The sequence below is a fragment of the Echiichthys vipera genome (genome assembly GCF_963691815.1).
Source record: "Echiichthys vipera genome assembly, chromosome: 8".
Taxonomy (NCBI): Eukaryota; Metazoa; Chordata; class Actinopteri; order Perciformes; family Trachinidae; genus Echiichthys; species Echiichthys vipera.
In genome coordinates this window covers 4,425,117-4,447,815 of record NC_139833.1, presented here as the reverse complement: position 1 = coordinate 4,447,815, position 22,699 = coordinate 4,425,117, and the positions used below count along the sequence as shown (strand labels likewise).

Sequence of the window (22,699 nt, the reverse complement as noted above, 5' to 3'; positions counted from 1 at the left end):
TTGCAGTTTTGCATGTGTGTGTGTGTGTGTGTGTGTGTGTGTGTGTCTGTGTGTGTGTGTGTGCTTTTCACCCGGCCTGTTCCAACCACGATGAACAATGCTCCAAAGAATGTATCGCTCTCAGTGAGGGGAGATTTATTATCGCCGACAAAAAGAGACAAAAAAACCCTCCATTGCTCATTTCCGATCATTTAACGTGCCTGAGAAGATCTACTGCCTTCAGCCTGTCATGTAAACACGTCTACATGGATTCATCGTGTGTGTGTGTGTGAAACCAAAACCCACATTTCATCCATGACATTATGTAAATGCCTTGACCTTACCAAAGAAGAGGAGAATCAGAGTCGCACAACGATCCATTCTGTTTTTTTTTTTACTGCAAACAAGAAGAGTCAATAATTAATGTTTCAAACTGTATGAAAACTGACAAAATATGATCATGCATTTATATTTAACATGGTGAAACAGCAGTCGGTACGTTGCAGTTGATTGGTAGAGATTAGAGCAAAGGTGACGGCTTGGTTTAGTAATTCACAGAGACAAACACTGGGGGAAGTACCACTGTTTTGGGACCCTCACCCTCCTCCCTACATGGATTTTAGCGATCTTATAGCATCCAGAGCAAATACGGAAATCAGCTGATGTAGTATTTCTACAGTAAAATCATGTGGATCACATTTGAATTACAGTGAATTGCTTTTCGTAGGTATAAGTTCAAACAATTCATGAGGACAGACTGACTAAAGTCTAGAGGTTAAGCTTAAAACTGGCTTCAATTTTCACTTCTACTTTGATGCGTGGCTGCAGGTTTTCATTCCAACCAAGCAAAAACAAGTGAAAACCTGCAGCCACAGCGACCCTTTACTGGATCACACTTTGACACCCCTGCTATTAGGGTTCAGCTCCCTGTCAAAATAAAGCTCACATCTAAATAAAGCAACACGTTATTCCAGTGTCCCCTTCACCTGTTGACCTGCAAATCGTCAAAACCATGCAACAGATTTACTGAAATTCCAAAACTTTACCAGCTCTCGATTAAAACAGTTGACCAATTTTTCACTTTTGATATTTTTTTTCTGTAAAAGTGGAACAGAAAGAAAAAAAGTATACTCACAGGTTTCAAATCCAGCTGTCGAATGTTATGAGGTTGAGATCTGAGCGGATGACATCGGCTTTAATGGCGGTGAATATCGCCCACAGTATTTAAATATGCAAAGCACGACTTTGCTTAAGGTCATCCTTTGGATGTTGGTTGCGTCATGAATATCATACTCAGTGCAGACTAATAGTAATGCCTAGATGATGTCATTTTTTGTTTGTTTGTTGAGGTAAGCTCGTCAGTTTCCTCTCTGCGTAAAACTCAAGTGTTTAGTTTTTCAACATATTCTGTAACATTTGTTAAATCCAAAGTAGGCTTCCACTTTGTTTACTGCTCGCAGTCATCGGGGAGTCACAGAGACAGTTACGGTCGGAGGTTACGTTAAGGCTGTACTGGGCCACAGCAAGCACTTTTCAAGAAGAAGGCCGTTCAAAACGCTTTTCATGAAACATAAAAGGCATCAAAAAGGCATCGATGACATGACCAAAAGAACGAGGTCGCGGCTACAAGCGTCTGAACTGTGTTTCCTCAGGAGGGGGTCTGGAGTCTCCCTTAGAGAGAGGGGGAGAAGTTCAGCATCCGTGAGGAACTCGGAGTAGAGCCGCTGCTCCTTTGCGTTGAAAGGAGCCAGTTGAGGTGGTTCAGGATCATCTAGTAAGGATGTGCAATATTATCATATTGTAGTGAATTAAAAGTAGCATCAAATGGAAAGGCTGAAGTATTAAATACGTTTATACTTTTTAAACTGTTATCTTTTGTTTTTTATGTTATATTAATAAAAAATACAACAATGTAAGATAGCTACAAAAACATTAAATGAGGCTTCATATTTACAAAGATATACTTACCACTCTTTAAATGCCGTCAGTTGCCGAGCACGCACAGCCATCTGTCCTCTTCAGTGTTCGAAGACGATTTTAGGAAATATGTGTTGTCTTGCTGAGAGTTAGATGAGAAGATCGATACCAGTCATGTCCTGGTCACTGGCAGCCCCCTCGCTCTGACATCTCTCCATTAATTGCATGTGTATAGGTCCTGTTTGTACATGTGTGTGTGTGTATTTCGGGTACGTGTGTGTGTAACATGATTAATAATAATAGAGTGAAAAAATCAAATTTCCCCGTTGCGGGACTAATAAAGGAATTCTTCTTCTTCTATTTTTAAAAATCACCTTGAACTCCAAGAGAACAGGTGTTCCCTTCGAAAGATTGTCCACCGTGCCAAAAAGATGTCATTTATTTCCATGATGTTTCTCGGCAAATGTACGGGGAGCCGCTGAAAAGGGACTGAAGAGCCGCATGCGGCCCGGGAGCAGAAGGTTGCAGACCCCTGCTTTAGAGGAACTGCTGGGTGTATTTTCCTAACTTTGGGCATGTCTGTATGTTAAATATGAAGCAGCCCGTTAGCTTAGCTTAGCATAAAAACCGTAAGCAGGGGGAAACAGCTAGCATAGCTGGCTAAATAAACAATAACATGTTGATTAGTAGGTGAAGCTTTAGAGGAACTGTTGGGTGTATTTTCTTAACCTTGGGCATATCTGTATGTTAAATATGAAGCAGCCCGTTAGCTTAGCTTAGCATAAACATTGGAAGCTGGGGGAAACAGCTAGTCCGGCTCTGTCCTGAGGAAAAATAAATAACTGCCAGCACCTTTAAAGCTTCATCAACATGTTATCTTGTTTGTTTAGCGAGGCTAGCTGCTTCCTCTGAGCTCACGGTCTTTACGCTAAGCTAGGCTAAGCAGCTGCTGGCTAGCTAAACATTCGTTCCGCAGATATGTCCAGTGTGGTGTCTTCAATCTCAAAATATCAAACCACAAGCTACAGCTGACCTGGAATCAGTGTTGAATCAGATATTATTAACACCTAAATGTTTTAATACTCAGTAGATGTTATTTTATTTCATTCCAACTACATTAATGACATAAAACACGAGATTGATGTTTCCGAGTGCTCTGCCACAGTTACTTCCTCATCAGACCCGTGTGGATGTTGACGTTATGTGGTCAGTTATATTTGAATGAATCATCTGGAAAGCCTTAGATGCAAATCATGGGAAGTCCCATTGTCTTTTTCGAGGATCAGGTTCAGGAAAAATCCACCTGAAGCGATCAAACAAACCAGAAACAGCACAGATCCACACACATCTGACCTTTGCGGAAAAGGTAACAGACTCCAAATTAGTTTGCAGCGTGTGTGAAAGAGAGACCAAAGAAACAGATGTAAAACAAGTAAAAGTAACAACCTTGACATTGCCACTGGCCTCCATGTTGCTTTCTACTGTTGTGACGGCGACACACCAGAAAGTACTCTGAACTTAAACCACCAAAAACAAAGTCAGGTCCTGGAAAATATGTATTTTATTGTTTCTGCTACTGCTAAATGTTGATATTTTGAGTCCTGTGTGCCATATTCAAGCTTCTAAATCAGGTTAAATTAAATTATTTAATAAAAATGTATCACGCATTATTTAGTTGAATAATACTTGCATGTTTTTTATACTCAACTGCATTGAATCGTTCACATTAATGACATTAAACACGGCTTATTAGCATAATTTCCAGGACTTTCACATCATGGTGAGATCAGAGTGGACGTTGATGATGTTTGGTCCTTCAGGTTTGAACGATACATTTAAAATTATTGGAATAAAAAGACGATCTTGTCGTGTTTAAACGTCTGTTAAGAAAAAATTCTAATGCATTTACAATAAATGTATTTAATACATATTTTAAGTCACAGTGAGAACAGTCAGTATTTACCTGTGTGTGGTTTAGATGATTTGGAGGAAGCCACTGCAAACACATGCTGCACCTCGACAGGTGTCTTCACTCTGTGTTGATGACTTGCATGTTGAGTTGGGAGGTGGTTCTGCAGGCCGCCCGTGGCTCATGTTATAATTTATGAACTCTGAACTCATGAATATTTGTTGGCAATTAACATTTGGAGAGCTCTGAATGCAAAGACCATCTCTTCTTGTTAAAACGACGACCTTTTGTGGGAACTTTAACCTCTGCTGACCTTAAAATGCTGATATTAAACTGTGCTTATAGTGTAAAACCTGAGCACTGTAGGCTTCCTCTGTGTTCTCCGTATGTGGGATTGCAAAGTCTCTGTTTGTTCATTGCTTTTAATATTTGTTTCTTGCTTTAACCGTTAAAAATATGACACGATGCCTGTGTGTATTAATCATTTGTGTGAGTATTCTACAGACATTTTTAGGCGATTTAAAAGTTTTAAGTCTTTCTTGTACATCTGTGCACCTGCTCTGCATTAAGCTGATGGTAATTAAGCCTAAAATGTCAACGATGCCTCACTATTATACAGACACACACACACGTGTAATTGTGCTACATGGAAGAAACATTTTAATGAGGGCTAAAACACACAATTATTTCCATGGATTAATCTGCAGATTATTTTCTTGATTCATCTATAAAATATATTAAATGTCCATCTCATTGTTGTCTATAAATGCACAGAATCTCCATGTTTGAGAAGCTGAAAACGGTGTTTTCTGACGCCTGTGAATGTTCTCATGTGTCCAGGTCGTCGTTCTCCTCAAAGCAATTTCAGTCAAAAGCAACTGGACTTGGTTATTTGTCTAGGAAGACGTTTCACCTCTCATCCAAGAGGCTTCATCAGTTCATGTACGCATCTGACCAGGCTGGGACTGGACCAGGACCAGGACCAGGCTGGGACTGGACCAGGACCAGGACCAGGACCAGGACCAGGACCAGGCTGGGACTGGACCAGGACCAGGACCAGGCTGGGACTGGACCAAGACCAGGAGCAGGCTGGAACCGATCCAACTAACTGGTGTGGAGATCCAGTTATTTAACCTCTCACAAGGTCGATGATGTCACTGAAACCTTTGTGCTCCAGGTGCCACCGTCATTAGAGTGACAGTCGTTGGTCTGGACTTCGTTAGTGCTCTATTGAGTCCGAACGACAGTCGTTGGAGTCACAGGAGGACATGTGTGAACAGTTGTTCTCTGAGGTTAGATTGTTGAATCTCCTGAAGGGATGAAGGGGATGATGGAGCCTCTTGGATGAGAGGTGAAACGTCTTCCTAGACAAATAACCAGTCCAGTTGCCTTTTGACTGAAATTGCTTTGAGGGTGTTTTCTGACAATTCTGCATGAATTACTACGATGTTTAATGCAATGATCATATATTCTGAGGGGTTAACCCAACGTTTACATGACAGCAGTGTAAGAAAGAACGCTTCGGGATACTTTCTCTTATAAAAAGAGGGTTTTGTTGGAGCTGAGCTGATTAAAAATGTATGCAAGAAACTCAGAAATTCCGTCTGCAGGCTGAACTCGGCCTTAACTTAACAGGGTTTTAAAAGGCTGTGGGCAAACAGCGCAGCCTGGTGGGGAACAGACGCTACTGCGCTGCTCTTTTCATCCATTTAAAGACACATGGATATTAATAAAAACACATGATACAAAAGGTATTCTTCACTTGTATTTATTCATACTATATCATTTGTATAATCTATGTTCATTTGATATTTATATATATATATATTTATATAGTTATTTACATATGGCAGTGCTGCCAGTCAGAGAAACATGTTCCAACAAAATGGATGACAAACACATCAAATTCAGTGCTATGCTGAAAGGACAAGTTTGATTTTTAAAAAAACAACAACAACACACGCAAACCCAAACCCGGGAAAGTAGGAAAACAGCAAAAACACTTGGTGTGACTGCGTTCACACGTAGCCATGACATGTCACTCGGTTGCTCCGGAACATGTGCTGCTGTTGTAGTGTTGCTGAAAACGGCGTCATCGACTCCCCCAGAAATCACCAGGCAGTGTACAGGCAGTCGTCATAAACGTGTAAAAAATTAAATATAAAGAAAAGGTACAACACTATATACACACTGGAACTGTGAACTGATGCTTTCTGAGGCGAGGGGAGAAGATCCAAGTAATAATTTGCATTAAGTACAGCCATGCATTAGCAGCGGTCGTCACACGTTTTGCGGAAACGTTTTTGTGATAGCTTGCCTTTCTCGCGCGTATCAGTCAAAATATCGGACGAACAAACATGCGGCGTGTAAGCTTTATAATGTCTTACGTTCGCCCGCTCATCAGAGAATACACTTTGGAATTAAATGGCCTCTGGATCGACCAATTGGTTTCTACTCGCGTCGTGTCCTAGAGCCAGTTGAGTGCTCTCGAAAATAGAAAAGCGCCTTCACAAAACTACGAACCTCTGACACACATGCACGCGTGTGTGTGTGTGTGTGTGTGCAACAAGCGTAAGCTATCTCTTCTATAAATACAGTACGTTTTATAATCTCCTCTCTTCAGACCCCGTACGGTCTACTTAACAAAAATAGAATAAAAAAAGAACTTTTAATATACATTCTAGAAACAAACACGTCGTAGGGTGGTTGGTCGAACGAGGGCGGAGGGTGACGGGGCGGTGAGAGGCAGGTCCTGGTGGAGGTGGAGGTGGAGGTGTGTGGAGAAGAGTTCAAGGGTGCACTTTGAAGGAGAGCAGTTCCTCTGAGTGCATGTTGTTGAGCGAACGCAGCTCGGGAAGCTTGAGCAGCAGCTTGGTGAAGGTGGTGGCCGACTCCTCGCCGTGGTTCTGCATCACCAGGTCTCGCAGACCCCGGATCAGTTTGTCCTGCAGGGCCTCGACTGAGTTCAGGTCCTGGATCCCTGAGCGATCTGATCCAGAGGAAGAAGAAGGGGAGGAAGGGTTAATGCTGGAGGACAGAACAGGGCTTCGTGAATGTTTTAGATCACCTGAGAAGGAGTTTCATGACAACACTTCTCTCACACATCGACACCTTCAGACTGCGGTGTTCTTACCGGCGGAGACGAGCACCACGGCCGTGAAGAGGCTCATTTCGTCAGAGTCGAGCCGCAGCGTCGCCAGCTTCTCGCTGAACTCGCACATGGAGTTGAGCAGCTCGCCGGTGCCCAGCGAACGTAGCGTGTCGAGACTGTAGCGCTTGCCGCTCAGGAAGGTCACTGTCCGCTCGGCGACGTTGAACAGAGAGGCGAATCTGACCATCAGCACCTGCGGACAAGAGAGGGAGGGAGGATTTTTAGTTCATTTGCGCAACTAACGGGGACTCAAAGACGTCCTGTAGACCCAGCTGACATCGTCTCTTACAACTGGAGAACCCTGTAAAACTGTGTGTATAACAAATACCACACTAGTTTAACGATGTGAACAGTTTATTTTTAAGTCTTTCATTTCCATCAGAGCAAATATTGTTCTGCTCTGTTTGGGAACGCCGCAGTGGCGCCTATATTCAGAGTATTCGAAGAGCCCGTAAGCGCAAAATAAACATGAGGTGTTCGTGTTGTGCTCGTTTGCTCTCTTACCTCAAAAGTTCCAGCCTTCAACAGGCCGACCTGGTCGTGCTCGGGGAGCTCGAGGAAGCCCGGGATCTTCTTTGCAAAGTCGACCACCTCCCGCACGGCGGGGGTGAAGCTCATGGAGAACTCCTCCCAGACCTCCTGGCTGGGCTTGCGGGGGTCCACGTAGGGTGATGTGTTCATGGGACAGACCTGGAGAGAAAGAGCAGAAGGTGGATTAGGGAGGGTGATCAAACTTAAGTTTAGGTTTTTAGGAATTGTTATAAGAATTTCAAGAAGATAAATGAAAGATAAATGACTCACCAGGTGTGCTCTGCTATTCACGCAGCTGGTTGGTCCGTTATAACCACTTGAGGCAGTGTGTGTGTTGAATCCATGCTGTCTTTGCCTGTCTTCTGATGGTTCACAGCGAGAGGTGCTGTTGAGCCGCTGCTGAGGCTGCTGCTGATAAACTCCCCTCTCCTCCCTGTAAGCAGTGTTGGTGACGTGTTGATGGTGACTGTACGAGCTGGGCTGGTAACCTCCCACAACCACGTTGTTGTTCCAGCAGCTCCAGCTCTCCTGCTGCCCCTCCATATGGCTGTCACATCCCGTCTCCAGGGCGACCGTTCCCGACGAGGAGGAGGAGGCCTGACTCTGTCTCGGTGAACTCTGTTGGCTAAAGGCGAAGGTGTCTTGGCGCTGCCGGCTCATTGTGCCGACGGCCTCGTCCTCGCCGCTGTCTGACGCGCAGGAGGAGGAGGAGCTGGAGTTGGTGTCCATGGAAACCACCGACTCTGAGTCCTGCGGGCACTGCGGGGAGGAGGGGTTGGAGCATGACGGGGAATCGGAAGCAGAGGAAGAGGAAGAGGAAGAGGAGGCCGAGGAGCTGGCATCGCTGGTCATGGCCTCCATGGGCAGCGACGGGCTCTGGTGGCCGTGCAGCATGCTGTGCAGCTGGCTGTTGTTGCTCATCATGTTGTTCATGGCGTTCTGCATCTCCAGCAGCATCCTCTGCTTTTCCCTCTTTGGGATGCGGCCAAATCGGACAGCTGTGAGTAAAAAAAGGGATTTGACATTAGGGTTGTGTCAAGATTAACATCACCAGAGCACAAAGCAAGAAAAAAGCAAATGAATCACATCAGCCGGTGGAAACCAAAGGGACCACTCACCGTCTCTGGACATGCCGACAGCCAGACACTTCTTGAAGCGACACTGCTGGCAGCGGTTCCTGTTGATCCTCATGATGGTGCAGTTCTCCATTTTAAGACACTTCTTGTACTGGATGTTCTGCTGGATGCTTCTCCTGAAGAATCCCTAATGAACCACAAGATCCCGATGAGGAACGTGCGAGCGTTTAAAGTCAAGAGAATCAAACCTGCCGCCAGAGAGGCAACGTTTCGTCCTGGACAGTTGTCTCACCTTGCAGCCCTCGCACGCGTGGACGCCATAGTGGAAGCCCGAGGCCACGTCGCCACACACCTTGCACAACAGCACCATGCCGTTGATTTCTGCAAAAGACAAAACAAAGAATAGCTGTGATTCATGTGCACCAGACCACAAACGCAACATTTATCTTTTTTTATATTCAACAGCCTCGTATTTTCAGAATAAGACTTTGACTTACTGGTAATGCTGCTCTTGGCAGACGTGGAGGAGCGCCCGGCCTTCTCCGTGCCGTTGCTGCGCTGGTTGCCATTCTTGGCCTGTGGGGAGATATCCACCACCATGCCCACGGCCCTGCTGGGCAGCGAGGGGCGGGATGCCGACTGTGATGTCGACAGGTAGCCTCTGCTGGGGCTGGTGCTCATACAGGACTCGGGGCTGGAGGCAGAGCCAGAGGAAATGTAGGCGATGACGCCTCCTGCGGAGAGGGAAGGAAGGCGACGCGTTACATTACTTCCTTTTCTTTCAAGGACATCAATGCGATTACATTATGTTACTAACAGCGTACGATGGTAGAGATGCAGACTCAATCAGCTACTGCGGTTCTAAAACATGAATATGAAGCATTGCATTCAGCTCACACCGCCCTTTTCAAACTCAGCCGCACACATCAGGCTCGCCAAAGTAACTGGGACAGAGGCGATTACAGGATAGAGTGCAGCAGAAATGTGAAAAATGTTCCTCGTCGAGTGCAAAATAAACACATTCTTGGCCGTACAGCAAGTGCTTTCGCCTCTGACACGCCTTTGAACACCACAGCGGGCCAGAATGTGTGTGTTTCCTGGTGACCTGATTTACCGTCTCCAGTGCTCCCCCCTATTGGATAACACCCATTACGTAACACACATGAGCCTCTATGCTATGGGAGCGTGTTCCAGACAGGGTCACCGAAGCAACAGTCGTGGGAGGATAATAATGCAAACATCCAACGCCGCGGTTATGTAACGACCTGCTCGGCCTCAAGGCGGCTTTGGGTACAAGCGCCTGTCCTTTAAAGTTCTGTGGGTCCTCTGGTGGCCTGCAGCCGAGCTACAAACCCGAGGAATTATTTAAAAAACAAAGACTGTGATGAATAAATGAGCTTTCAGAATAACGACTGATTCATTATTTAATGGTGACAAATTAATTTTTTAACTATTTGTTGACACTTGTTGTATAAACTGTACTGTAACGTATCTGAGGACGAATAAAGGCTTATCTTATCTTAAACGCATGTTATCTAAGTGCCCTTGAGCAGGGCACTGTGGTTGAATACTAAGCCACTCCAGTTACTACCCAGTAAGTAGGGCGGTGCAGTGTTAAACACTTGAAATCCTTGAATTTGAATGTTTTCAAGGTTTGAAACGTGCTTGAAGTCGTTTCCACGTGTCTTTCACAACAAATACCCATAGAACAGAAATGTCAGTTAAACAATATTAGCTGTTTGAAACCAAATCCCACCTCTTTTGACGTGATTTTAATATAAAAGTGAAATAATAATTTTAAATATCTCTATGTCATCGTAGAGATTTGTGTCTTTTTAACTGTAAAGTGCTGGAAAAGCTTGAAAATGGACCTTGGAAAAGTGCTTTATTATGATTTTGGAAAAAGGTGCACGAACCCTGAAAATACCAAACACCACTGGTAAGTTTCCATTTAAATGGAACATATGTGTGTGTGTGTGTGTGTGTGTGTGTGCGTGTGCGTAAAAAGGCCACAGCGGATGGTTACCTAACCCCAACCATGACTGTTCTCTTTCACGGCCCACCCACACGTGGACCTGTCATGAATTTCTGTGAAAGCGCAGCGCGAGGAGGAGGAGGAGGAGGAGTGGAGAGAGAGAGAGCAACAAAAAAAAAGAAAGAAACTAGGTCAGCGACTGTTGTCTCCCTCCGCTGGCTCACGTGTACCTCGCGGTGCAGCCTCGCGTCGGCCGCACCGTGCGGACGCGTGGCTTTATGCAACGTTTTGCGTCACGGGCTGCGCTCCGACCAATCACAGCAGAGCTCGGACTGAACGCGTGCTTTGCGGGCCGACACGCCCCTCGACCAATCAGAGCCGTGTTCCCAGAGAGCGTGTACACATGGACACATGGCTAGGCTACGGTGGCCATGTGAGCGGGAGCGAGGAACATAAACACCACTGCCGCCACTGCTGCTGCTTGTGTCAAAGGTAAATACATTGTAGCGGGATGTGGCGCCGCACTGACGCTTCCTCACCCCCGGGATCAAACGCGTCTTCTGGGTACGCCTTGAACCCGGTTCGGAGACGCAACAATGTAACTTAATATCATCAAACTGGGTCATTTTTCTGCACCAGAGCGAGGGAAACCGCATCAATGGGCAGGACTCCATTCATTTAAGCTGCACCCTCCTATAGGGACCTATTTAAAAACACTCATTATGGTGCATTCAGGGACTCAAACCACAGTACATTTGAGTATCATTTTCATAACTATGCCACGAATGGATGTCGTGTTTTCCCTCCCGCTACACTGCCCTACAAAGCCAAAGTGCAGTGAAATAATAGGCTCTGAAGTGTGTTTACAGTCCCTTTAAATTAAAATTTAGCACATTGATGATGGGTTATGATTTACTAGTGTGCCATTTAATATTTTTGTATCCAAATTAACCCCAACGTTCATGCTTTAAGGCCCCAAATTGTGCAGAAATGGAAAAACTTCCATGTATATGTGATTAATGAATGAATGAGACCTGTACTGTAGAGGTCATTTAATTACATTACAACACCATCACCGCAGCAAAGTGTGCACAGAGCATTCCTGACATATTAAAGGGCTCTTACCAGGCTTGGCTGTCCCCATGTCCTCAGGCATCTCTGTTCGAGGAGGAAGAAGAAGAAGAAGAGGAAAAATCTCCAACAACTTAAAACTGTGCGTCAAGACTTCTGCCGCTGTCACGAAACAGGAAAAAAACACGCAAACTAAAGTCGTCGCGTAAAGACGAAGAAGCGCATATCAGGAGCGTGTCTGTGGGAATAACGCGCAGGTTCGAGGACGGGTGCACGGGGCGCGTCTGGACCGGAGCGTCTCCCTCTTGTTGTGCGGCTGCAGGTTTGTTGGTCAGAGGAACGAAATGTTCTCGGTATAGTGGGTTCGCCCATGTGACACACTTGTCGGCCCCGCCCTCCGCCCGGGTGCTGGAGCCACTTTAACCCAGTGACACACTTTCAGGACATAGGAGAGGGCGGAGCCACCGAGCCTCGTGGCCGTTACAGAGGAATGGTAACACGGCGGTCACGTTGCAGAACACACCGGGGAGGGGGAAGTCACGCAGCGTGCGCTCACCTCCAGACGGTGGTGGACGGTCGAGTCCGCCTGGTTCCAACCGAACTGGGAGCAGCTCATCAACAAAGACACAGTTTCTCTCCCCACGACTCTGCAATTAAAGCAACATTATTATAATAAACACATCCATATTCTTGCTGAAATGGTTTAAAGGAGATATCATACAGACCCAGAACCTGAATGGGAAATACTTTAATAACCCCAGGGGGAAATTGTCTTTTTTAGGTCTAGTTTATTCTTTTTGATGCTTTTAATGTGAAATTATTTCTGCACTTTAAAGGATTAAGTACTGGTACAATGACAATAAAGACAAAAGCTGGCTTTTGTCCACAATCTCTCTCCACACAACTCTGCAATTAAAGCAACATTATTATAATAAACACATCCATATTATTGCTGAAATGGTTTAAAAGAGATATCCAGAACCAGAACCAGGAATACTCTAATCCTCCCATGGGGAATTGTTTTTGTTGCAAACTCCAGCTTTACAAACAACAACAATATTATACAGATAACATATACGTGTAAAAACAGAAATATAAAACAGTATATAATATTAAATTTACAATAGTAACTTTGATCTTTTAATAATGCTGGGTAATATCTGTCTGTATAATATTTCCTTTTTATATATTTTAGAAATACTTACTACTACTAATACTAATAATCCCAGAGGGAAATGTGTCTTTTAAAGGTCAAGTCTCTTCTTTTTGATGCTTTTAATGTGAAATGATTTATTATTGTTGCATTTTAAGGGATTGTGCTGTACATGTCGTTGTACTGGTACAATGACAATAAAGACAATTCAAAAATTCAAATTAAATGATTTTCTTTGCAAACTCCAGCTGTACAAACATTTATTTTAATAGTTCGATAAAAAAACAAGTCACTGGTTTTTACAGTGAACAACTTTACGTATTGACTTCAGAGGTGGAGGAAGCCCTCACATGGGACTGGGATCTGTAATGTAACTATAAATGTCAGATCAACTGAAGGTGGCTTCTGTAGGGAGAGCAGAGTAGGGATGAACAGGGCTATGACACAATTCTTTTTTGTATTAGCAGTTTTCTGAAATTTGAAAGCTTGTTTAAAGGTTGATTACATAGAATCTTTATTAAAAGCTTTATTTAAAAACAAGTATTGAGGGGTACAGCATGAAAGTATTGCTTTTCCATTAAAAAAAATACATTTAGTGTGAATTAATATTTTAATTGGTTGTTTTTTTTGACGGGTTGGACACTGACTGTCTGTCACATTCTGTTTTTTTATTGTAGCAGCCAATAGCAGCCGGGGCTGGAGCTGATCCCAGCTGACATCGGGCGTGAGGCGGGGTCCACCCTGGACAGGACGCCAGTCTATCACAGGACACATAGAGACGAACAGAGACAGACAACCATTCACACCTACGGGTGATTTAGAGTCATCAATGAACCCAACACCTGCACGTCTTTGGACTGTGGGAGGAAACCGGAGAACCTGGAGAAAACCCACGCAGACACGAGGAGAACATGTGTGTGATATTGTGCGTCCCAGTGCTCATATTAATAGCATTAATAGCAGTAACTGTATCATTGCGGTTCAAACGCTCTGGGAGTCTGTCTAGGGCAGGGGTCTGAAACATTTACTATCAAAAGAGCTATTTTGCCTCTTCCACCAATTCAAATGTGTCTGGAGCAGCAAAACACATTTGATGTCGCAGCTTATAAATGTTTTTATCTAGTTTACATTTTATTACTATTATTACCGGTCATAAAAAATATTGTTGGCTAATTTCTCAGCACATATCAAGCAAACGGGGAGCCACTATTATGTGAAAGCAAATCAATGTCCACCGACACTATTTTCCTCTGCTAATCCAAGGTTAGCATACGGAGAGCGTGGGTCAACTCAAGATTAGCCACCTGCAGGGAGAGGCACTGGGTCATAGACGAAGGATGTGACGTATGTTTTAGTTCCACAATCACCTCGAACTCAAAGATAACAGGAGTTCCCTTTGAAAGACTGTGTCCTTTGTAAAAAAAATAAAATAAAATAAACCCTATGTTATTTCAACACAGTCTCACACCCAACACGGCTCACATTTGAATGAGTTGAAAGCCCCCTGCGTCGGGTTTGTACGTGTAAGGAGACCTTTTTAGTCCTTAACTAACGCCAAAGGCCCCTGACCAGGCGTCTGTTTTTGACGTGTTGGGTGTGAGACTGACAAACTCAGGTCGCGGGGGCAGCAGCTTTAGCAGGGGACCCCAAACTTCCCTTTCCCGGGCCACATTAACCAGCTCTAACTGGGGGATCCTGAGGCGTTCCCAGGCCAGTGTGGAGATCTAATCTCTCCACCTGGTCCTGGGTCTTTCAGGCAGACAAACTATAGAATAGAATAGAAATACTTTATTGATCCCGAGCTGGGGAATTGCAGTGTAACAGCAGCATTACACACAAACACATCAAAGCAAAAATATAGAAATACAATATACAAGATACCTAAAAATAAAATGTATAAATAAGCGGACTAACTGTAGCGCAAATGTAAACATACAATAATCTAAGGTGCAGTGGACAGATTGTGAGAAAACACATGGGGTTGCCATGGTGGTGCATCTGATTTTATTGCTCTGAACAGTTGAACTGTAATTGTACAGTGTGATGGCATGTGGCAGGAAGGACACACACACACACACACACACACACTCCCACACACCTGTGAGACACCTGCCTCAGCGCTACTTTAGGTTTAGTGCCTAATAGCAGATGTTAGCTGCTTAAAGGCTAAACTAAGATGTCGAACGTGATAAGAAACGTGACTGTGATCTGCTCAGCATGAGATGTTAGCATGCTAATGTTAGCATTAGGCTGTAAGCACTACAGTGGCTGTAATCTTGTTATATGATGGGTTAGATCGTTGGCTCAAATTGGACACATTTATTACTTCTACACATCTGTGTTCCCCTCAAACATTTGTTTTACTAAAAGAGAGAAAAACAACATATGTTGACGTATTAAAATAGATAATTAACACGGCCATGAAGGCTCAGATCTGGAAAAATGTTTTTTTTTTTATACTTTATATTTAAAACGTGGACACATGAAGCTGGAAACGTGACCTGTCACTGTGATCTGTGCACTGGATCACAACAACACGCTGTGATCAGAGTATTATCAAAAGAAAACTCACCACAGGAATTGTAGCCGGTGTGTTTTAATATACTTAGAGAAGGGGTGGGCAATTCTGGTGTTGTGCCGTGTTCAGCACCCCTGCCGTGAAACGCACCCCCTCTCATTAGAGGTGATGTTCTGGATCAGAAGGCTGTTGTTTCCACCTGTAGGAGTTGTTTATATACCGGTAACCCACGGTAACAGTCGCAGCATTGGTTACTTACAGTCTTTAAACAGGTAATTTACAGGTAACCACATTAAAAGCACACACTTTTGTACCTATGGATTGCAAGAAAAGCTGGGATTATATTTAGGAAACGCTGAGTCAAATACGATGGGAGGAGGCTTCGGGGAAGACCCAGGACCAGGTGGAGAGATTAGATCTCCACACTGGCCTGGGAACGCCTCAGGATCCCCCAGTTAGAGCTGGTTAATGTGGCCCGGGAAAGGGAAGTTTGGGGTCCCCTGCTAAAGCTGCTGCCCCTGCGACCCGACCCCGGATAAGAGGCTGAAGATGAGATGAGATGATGAAATGAGTCAAATACATTCAACTTGCTCCAAAGATCCATTTAACTCATTTTGTGATTATGGCTGCAGTTTATTTCCACGGAACAGACAAAAGGTGTTGTTTTGTGTTCACTATTATCCAAGTTTGTGATTTTAAACTCTTTAAAATAGTTTAAAGACTGTAAGTAACCAATGGTGGGACTGTTACCGTGGGTTACCTGTATATAAACTACTCCTACAGGTGGAAACAACAGCCTTCAGATGCAGAATATCACCTCTAATGCGAGGGGGTGCGTTTCACGGCAGGGGTACTGAATACGGCACAACACTGGTCCTGGAGAGCCACTGTCCTGCATGTGTTAGGTTTCTCCCTACCCTAACACACCTGAGTCTAACACACCTGAGTCTAACAATGATCAAACTGTGACAAGCATCAGCTGCTTCATAACGAGCAAATCATCAGACTCAGGTGTGTTAGAGCAGAGAGTAACCTAAAACATGCAGGACAGTGGCCCTCCAGGACCGGCATTGCCCACCCCTGACTTAGAGGTTGGAACACTGCGTCCTGGTCGTTTATTGTCCGTCGTTTACTGATAAAGTTTCATGCTTCACCCTGAGTCACGCACTCTCTGGGCTACTGTACGCCTCACGGGCTCGTGTGTGTGTGTAGCCTACATAAAATGTGAATGACTGACGGGATGCAAATATAACTGAGTGACGTTTGCACTCGAGCTGAGCAGAGGGAGGAATTTCACGTTTCACGTTTGTCTTCGCACGTGCACGAAACCAGCTGCGTTCTTGAGATGAGTGAACTATCAGCTTTGCTCTTTCTGTTTCTGGACAAAAACAGCATATATTATGTTCTTTTAAACATTTTCAGTAGAAGATTATTAAAAGGATCGGAGAGCTGAACATGTATCAGATTATAAACCATGTGTAGGCCCACTACAGACGCTTGTAAAGGGCGAGGGTGTATTTATTTACCAGATTCATCCGCCTGGCCGGAGTTCAGGCTCCTCAGGAATGACTCACTCTTGGCAGGTCAGCGAGACCTTTCAGTCACCACAAGTATTTTAAGAGCTGGACAGAGATTTAATATTTAAAGGCCCTTCAAAAAAAAGGGTTGTTAACGTTCTCATGAAACAGCCTCAATTCAATACTGATGTGACCTACATAAGCAAACAAGACTATTATGGAGAGGATTGGATGTTTGTATGTAGTTGGTGTTTGTCCCCCGGGGGCTGAGTTCCTGCAAAATTCAGAGGAAACTATTTGCTGCGTCAGGACACCGGAGGGGGCGGGGCCAAGCGGCACGTGGACGTAACATGAGTGATAACGTAGCTGTAGCATAGCTGTCAGCACAATGTGAAGGGTGTAGTCACCTGCGTTCACTTCCATTAGAGGGAGGACTTTGTGTTTTTAGTCAGTTAAAGTACTTTTTCAGTAAACGACCAAGCAGCAGAAGTGCGCGGTGACTTCAGAGGCTTTAGAAGCACGCGCGTTGATTCTGTAATCTAACTATAAATGTCAAATATAAAGGAGAAATCATTTACGGCACGCAGACCGGACACTGATGAGAGGACCGGTTCTTTTAAGTTGCCGTAAGCGAATGACTCATGAATGCCTCCTCCGGTTCACCTCCAGCCGTCGTCGTGTTACAGTTGTTTATGGTACATAGCCGCAAATAGATACGTTATCTCAACGCTGTGCATCCTGCAAACAGCTGTGTTTAAAAAAGAAAGTCGCAGCTTTCTTTCAGACACATCCGAAACAAATGGACGTGAGTCAGATCAAGATTTTTACGACACAAGACGACACTACCGCGTTCGTCCACAGGGGGCTGCCGGAAACAGCACGAAATGAAAGTTCCACAAAGTTGTTTTAAGAAGAAGAAGAATTACTTTTATTAATCCTCTGTTATTATTCATGTTACACACACACAGGCCCGAAATACACACACATGCACAAACAGGACCTATATACATGCAATAATGGAGAGATGTCAGAGCGAGGGGGCTGCCAATGGACCAGCGCCCCGAGCAGTTTGAGGTTTGTTGCCTTGCTCAACAGCACCTCTGCAGTGCCCAAGAGATGAACTGGCACCTCTCCAGCCACCAGTCCGAACTCCATTCATGGTCCACACATGGACTCGAACCAGCCAGAGTCAGTTATGGACTGAGCTACTGCTGCCCCAGTTAAGTCATGAGATACCAGATGTGGGCGCCGCCATTTTTGTAATTTTGCATCCAGAGTCGTGGGGGTGTGGCGGTTGAGTCACATCATGAAAGTCCCCTCCATGCATCCGCACGGTCGAGAGAAAGTCGTTCACAGCTGTCAATTATGATGTTTTATAGCATCAAATAACTCCAATCGTAAAAGAAAAACAAACACGTGAACGAAACCATCTTTGGGAAAAATGTGTTTTAGTTTTTTGGTTGGCCCGTGTCCCAGCCCCTAACACGGAGGGAGCACGATGCATGAGCTACTGCAGTCGGCCACTAGAGGGCGATCAAGATATCGAGCATCCATCTTTATGGTATACTGTACAGTCTGTGCTTTAATCTCAGTGCACAACAAAAGCCTTAAAATGGCAGATTCTAAATATTACATTTATTCCTATATACATAAAATACAAACAACAAACTCCCTATGCCTGTGAATGTTCTCATGTGTCCAGGTCGTCGTTATCCTCAAAGCAATTTCAGTCAAAAACAACTGGACTTGGTTATTTGTCTAGGAAGACGTTTCACCTCTCATCCAAGAGGCTTCATCAGTTCATGTACGCATCTGACCAGGCTGGGACTGGACCAGGACCAGGACCAGGACCAGGACCAGGACGAGGACCAGGCTGGGACTGGACCAGGACCAGGCTGGCACTGGACCAGCTAACTGGTGTGTAGATCCAGGTATTTGTGCTCCAAGTGTCAACATCCGTCGTTAGAGTGGCAGTCGTTGGTGGAAGTAGGTCTGGACTTGGTTAGTGCTCTATTGAGTCTTGACGACAGTCGTTGGAGTCACAGGAGGCCATTTGTGAACAGTTGTTCTTTGAGGTTCGATTGTTGAATCTCCTGAAGGGATGAAAGGGCAGCATTGTAAATTGGAGATAATACGACGGTCGTTGGCCAGTCTCAGCCTGGTCCTGGTCCTGGTCGAGTTCCAGCCTGGTCCTGGTCCAGTCCCAGCCTGGTCCTGGTCCAGTTCCAGCCTGGTCAGATGCGTTCATGAACTGATGAAGCCTCTTGGATGAGAGGTGAAACTTCTTCAAATTGCAAGTCCAGTTGCTTGTGACTGAAACTGCTTTGGGGAAAACTCCCTTTGGGAAATTAAAGTCACACATGATGTCATGGGTCTGGTCGTCTTCTGCTTCGCCAGGATAACATTTTTACTTTGCTGTCATTGGCTCCCAGCCTCAAGCTCACTCATTCCCACTGAAGACGTAAATCTTTTAACGGTCACTGTAATAATAATTAGCCAACATTACTCAAGCAGGGTGTATCGGCGTCAGCAGGACGCTGTTTGTGGCATTGACTCAAAATTAATTACAGAGTCTGTGTTCTCCGTATTGAAGGAACATGTCGCTCAGTGTAACGGTGTTGCTCATTGATGTGTTTTTAAAGGACAAGAATGGAGCTCTTAAAACACAGAGGAGACAATCAGAGGAATAGAGATTATCACCAGACTTGTTCTTTAACACCCGACTGCTGAGATTCATCTCTTAAGTTCACAGTTACTGAGTTCCATTGCATAAATACTGCATTACATACTGTTACTGTACACTGTTCCTTCAGGAGATTGACTGAGCAACATTTGACATTTTGGCATTTGCTACTTAGTGGTTAGCACTGTCGCCTCACAGCGAGAAGGTTCCAGGTTCGCAATCCGGCTGGGGCCCTTCTGTGTGGAGCATCTTCTCCCCGTGTCTGCGTGGGTTTTCTCCGGGTTCTCCGGTTTCCTCCCACAGTCCAAACACGTGCAGGTGTTCGGTTCATTGATGACTCTAAAATCACCCGTAGGTGTGAATGGTTGTCTGTCTCTGTTTGTCTCTATGTGTCCTGTGATAGACTGGCGTCCTGTCCAGGGTGGACCCCGCCTCACGCCCAATGTCAGCTGGGATCCGCTCCAGCCCCCCGTGACCCCGACCCCGGGATAAGCGGTTGAAGATGAAGATGATGAAGAGATTTTTATATTATCTGCCCACACTGTACAGAACATCCCCAGCTGCTCTGAGACTTTAGCCTCGTCAGGCCTCAGTTTATTTCTCTACACGCTTATTTAACACTATTTTCTTCTTTACTTTTATCAATTTATCAAAACCAATTATCCTTATCCTTGAGGGGCGGCAGTAGCTCAGTCCACAGGTGACTCGGCTTGAGCAAGGCACCGAACCCCCAACTGCTCAGGCTGTAGGTCCATTGGCAGCCCCCTCGCTCTGACATCTCCCCATTAATTGCATGTTTATAGGTCCGGTTTGTGTATCTGTGTATTTCGGGCCTGTGTGTGTGTGTGTGTGTGTGTGTGTGTGTGTGTGACATGTATAATAATAGAGTGAATAATTGAATTTCCCTTTGCGGGATAAATAAAGTAATTCTTCTTCTTCTATCCCCAGCTGCTCTGAGACTTCAGCCTCGTCAGGCCTCAGTTTATTTCTCTACACGCTTATTTTACACTATTTTCTCTTCACTTTTATCAATTTATCAAAACAAATTATCCTTTAAAATAGAGAAAAAAGCATAATAAGAACAAGTATGCATCATTTATTCTCAGGACTTGAGCAGTTTATCTTTAACTTAGCTGATTTTCACATGAAAGTGTTTCATCATCAAAGACTTTGCACTGTTCAACAGTAACTTTTAAAGTGACTGCCAGGCTGGAAAAACAGATTTTTCTGCCTGAAACTTAAAAAAAAACACAGTACATATTCACGCTCCAACCAGATTAACCAGCATGCGTTGATGCGTGGATGATTGGTTTGATATTAGCCGTGATTTTATCCTGAGTTTAAAGCCAGTAAAGCTGCAGCCCCCTCTCTTATAGAAGTTGGTGCTGAGCTCAGAAAGTCCGTTGCTCTGTAGAGAAGAAGGATCTGTGGCGTTTCACAGTCACCTCTGCTGGTCATCCTAAACGTCCCCATTATCAGAGCGCAGTGATATCAGTGATCACTCTGTAAACTGGAGCAGCATCAGGGACACACAAAGTAGTCAAAGGTCAGGAGATTACACTCCTGAACGATGCACCGCTGGTTTCTTGACAGCTCTTTATCCAGTGTCTTGAGTTTGTTTGTAAAGGGTCTGCAGTGGAGCAAGTGTTGTGAAACCGTACGACACGTGTGAAAGATCAGAGTGCACGCACAGCTCAGTTCTGACGTGTTCAACAAACTGCACCTCTTTCAAAATGACTTGAAATGATTCACCAAAGTAATAGATCGTAGATATAAACGATAGATTATCTACTAATAGTTTCATCTCTAATTATATTCGTTAACATTTTTGCTTTTAACTAATCTAATATGGCAGCACGTCGCCTCACAGCAAGACAGATGCTGGTTTGAATCCAGGCTGGGGCCCTTCTGTGTGGAGTTTGCATGTTCTCCCCGTGTCTGCGTGGGTTTTCTCGGTTTCTCTGACTTTCTCCCACAGTCCAAAGACGTGCAGGTGTTCGGTTCATTGATGACTCTAAATTGTGTGAAGCGTGCGTGGTTGTTTGTCTCCATGTGCACTGTGACAGGGTCCTGTCCAGGGTGTACCCCACCTTATGGACTTGGTAAATGGCCTTGTACTTATATAGCGCCTTTGTAATCCTCTGACTACTCAAGGTGCTTTCACACAGACATTCACACAGATGGCAGTGGACATCTACAGACCATCTAATCTAACCATTCACACCACATTTACACACCCATGCGCAGCACGGGGAACAATTCGGGGTTCAGTGTCTTGCCCAAGGACACTTCGACATGTGGACCAGGGGAAGGTGGGGATAAACCGCCAATCTCTCGATTGGAGGACGATCCACTCTTCCACTGAGCCACAGTCGCCCCAATGTCAGCTGGGATCGGCTCCAGCCCCCTGCGACCCCGACAGGGACAAGCAGTTGAAGATGGACTAACCTAATACAATATCATGGAAACTGTAACACACACAATAACTTTAATTAAAGTCAGTTTTATTTTTTCAAGTGAAGGGCAGCTGGTTTGGGATAAACCTTAATTTCCTTACGTTGAACTTTACAGTTACACACCTGCTTTACGTGTTTCTCAGTCGACAGCTGAGCACTGACGATCTGTGTTGACATCTAAAGGACAGGGTGTACATTTGTAATAATGATATCACCATTATCTTTCAGTCAACACACTTAGAAATGCACCTCACGTGAGTGTTGTTGAAAGGGAAAACTGCATTCTTGCTTTATAGCACATGAAAGGTCAGACGTTTCAAAGCTAAAGTGAGTGATTCAGAAACAAAGGGCACTTATTTGCCCTCAGACTGAGATAAATACAGCTTTTCAAGTCCTTGGCTGCTCGACATGTCGTCAGAAAGGTGACATCACTTAGAGACATGAAATGCCTTCAGGCGTTTTATCTGTGCAGCAAATCTGACGACTCAAAGTTGCCCTCACCGCCGTCAACATGACATTAACACAGTATAGTATTACGACCTTACAGCACACCTTCTAATACTGGTTCCAGTGTTCTCAGCATTCCTGGAGCGGGTTTGTACCGTGTGTGTGTAGAAGCAGCCCGTTAATTAACAACGTAAAAAAGGAGGCAGACAACACTTCCTCTCCATTGTGTTCCTTTATTACCATATTTGTAGAGATAACTTAATCAGGAAGCAAAAAATAGACCAGACAATAAAGTACTAAAAATCTGAGATAGAAA

The 22,699-nt window shown here is 44.6% G+C and overlaps 1 protein-coding gene across 1 annotated transcript; it reads right to left on the bottom strand.

Annotated features, from left to right (window-relative positions):
- Window positions 1–5,559: 5,559 nt before the first annotated feature.
- nr1d2a (nuclear receptor subfamily 1, group D, member 2a) lies at window positions 5,560–11,930 on the bottom strand. The gene is made up of 8 exons (XM_083918226.1): window positions 11,664–11,930; window positions 9,061–9,297; window positions 8,856–8,944; window positions 8,606–8,750; window positions 7,758–8,485; window positions 7,461–7,646; window positions 6,939–7,149; window positions 5,560–6,794 (listed from the first exon to the last, which is right to left on the bottom strand). The coding sequence occupies exons 1-8, from the start codon at window positions 11,692–11,694 to the stop codon at window positions 6,595–6,597; spliced, it is 1,827 nt and encodes a 608-aa protein (XP_083774352.1). The 5' UTR covers window positions 11,695–11,930; the 3' UTR covers window positions 5,560–6,594.
- Between the last annotated feature and the right edge of the window lie 10,769 nt (window positions 11,931–22,699).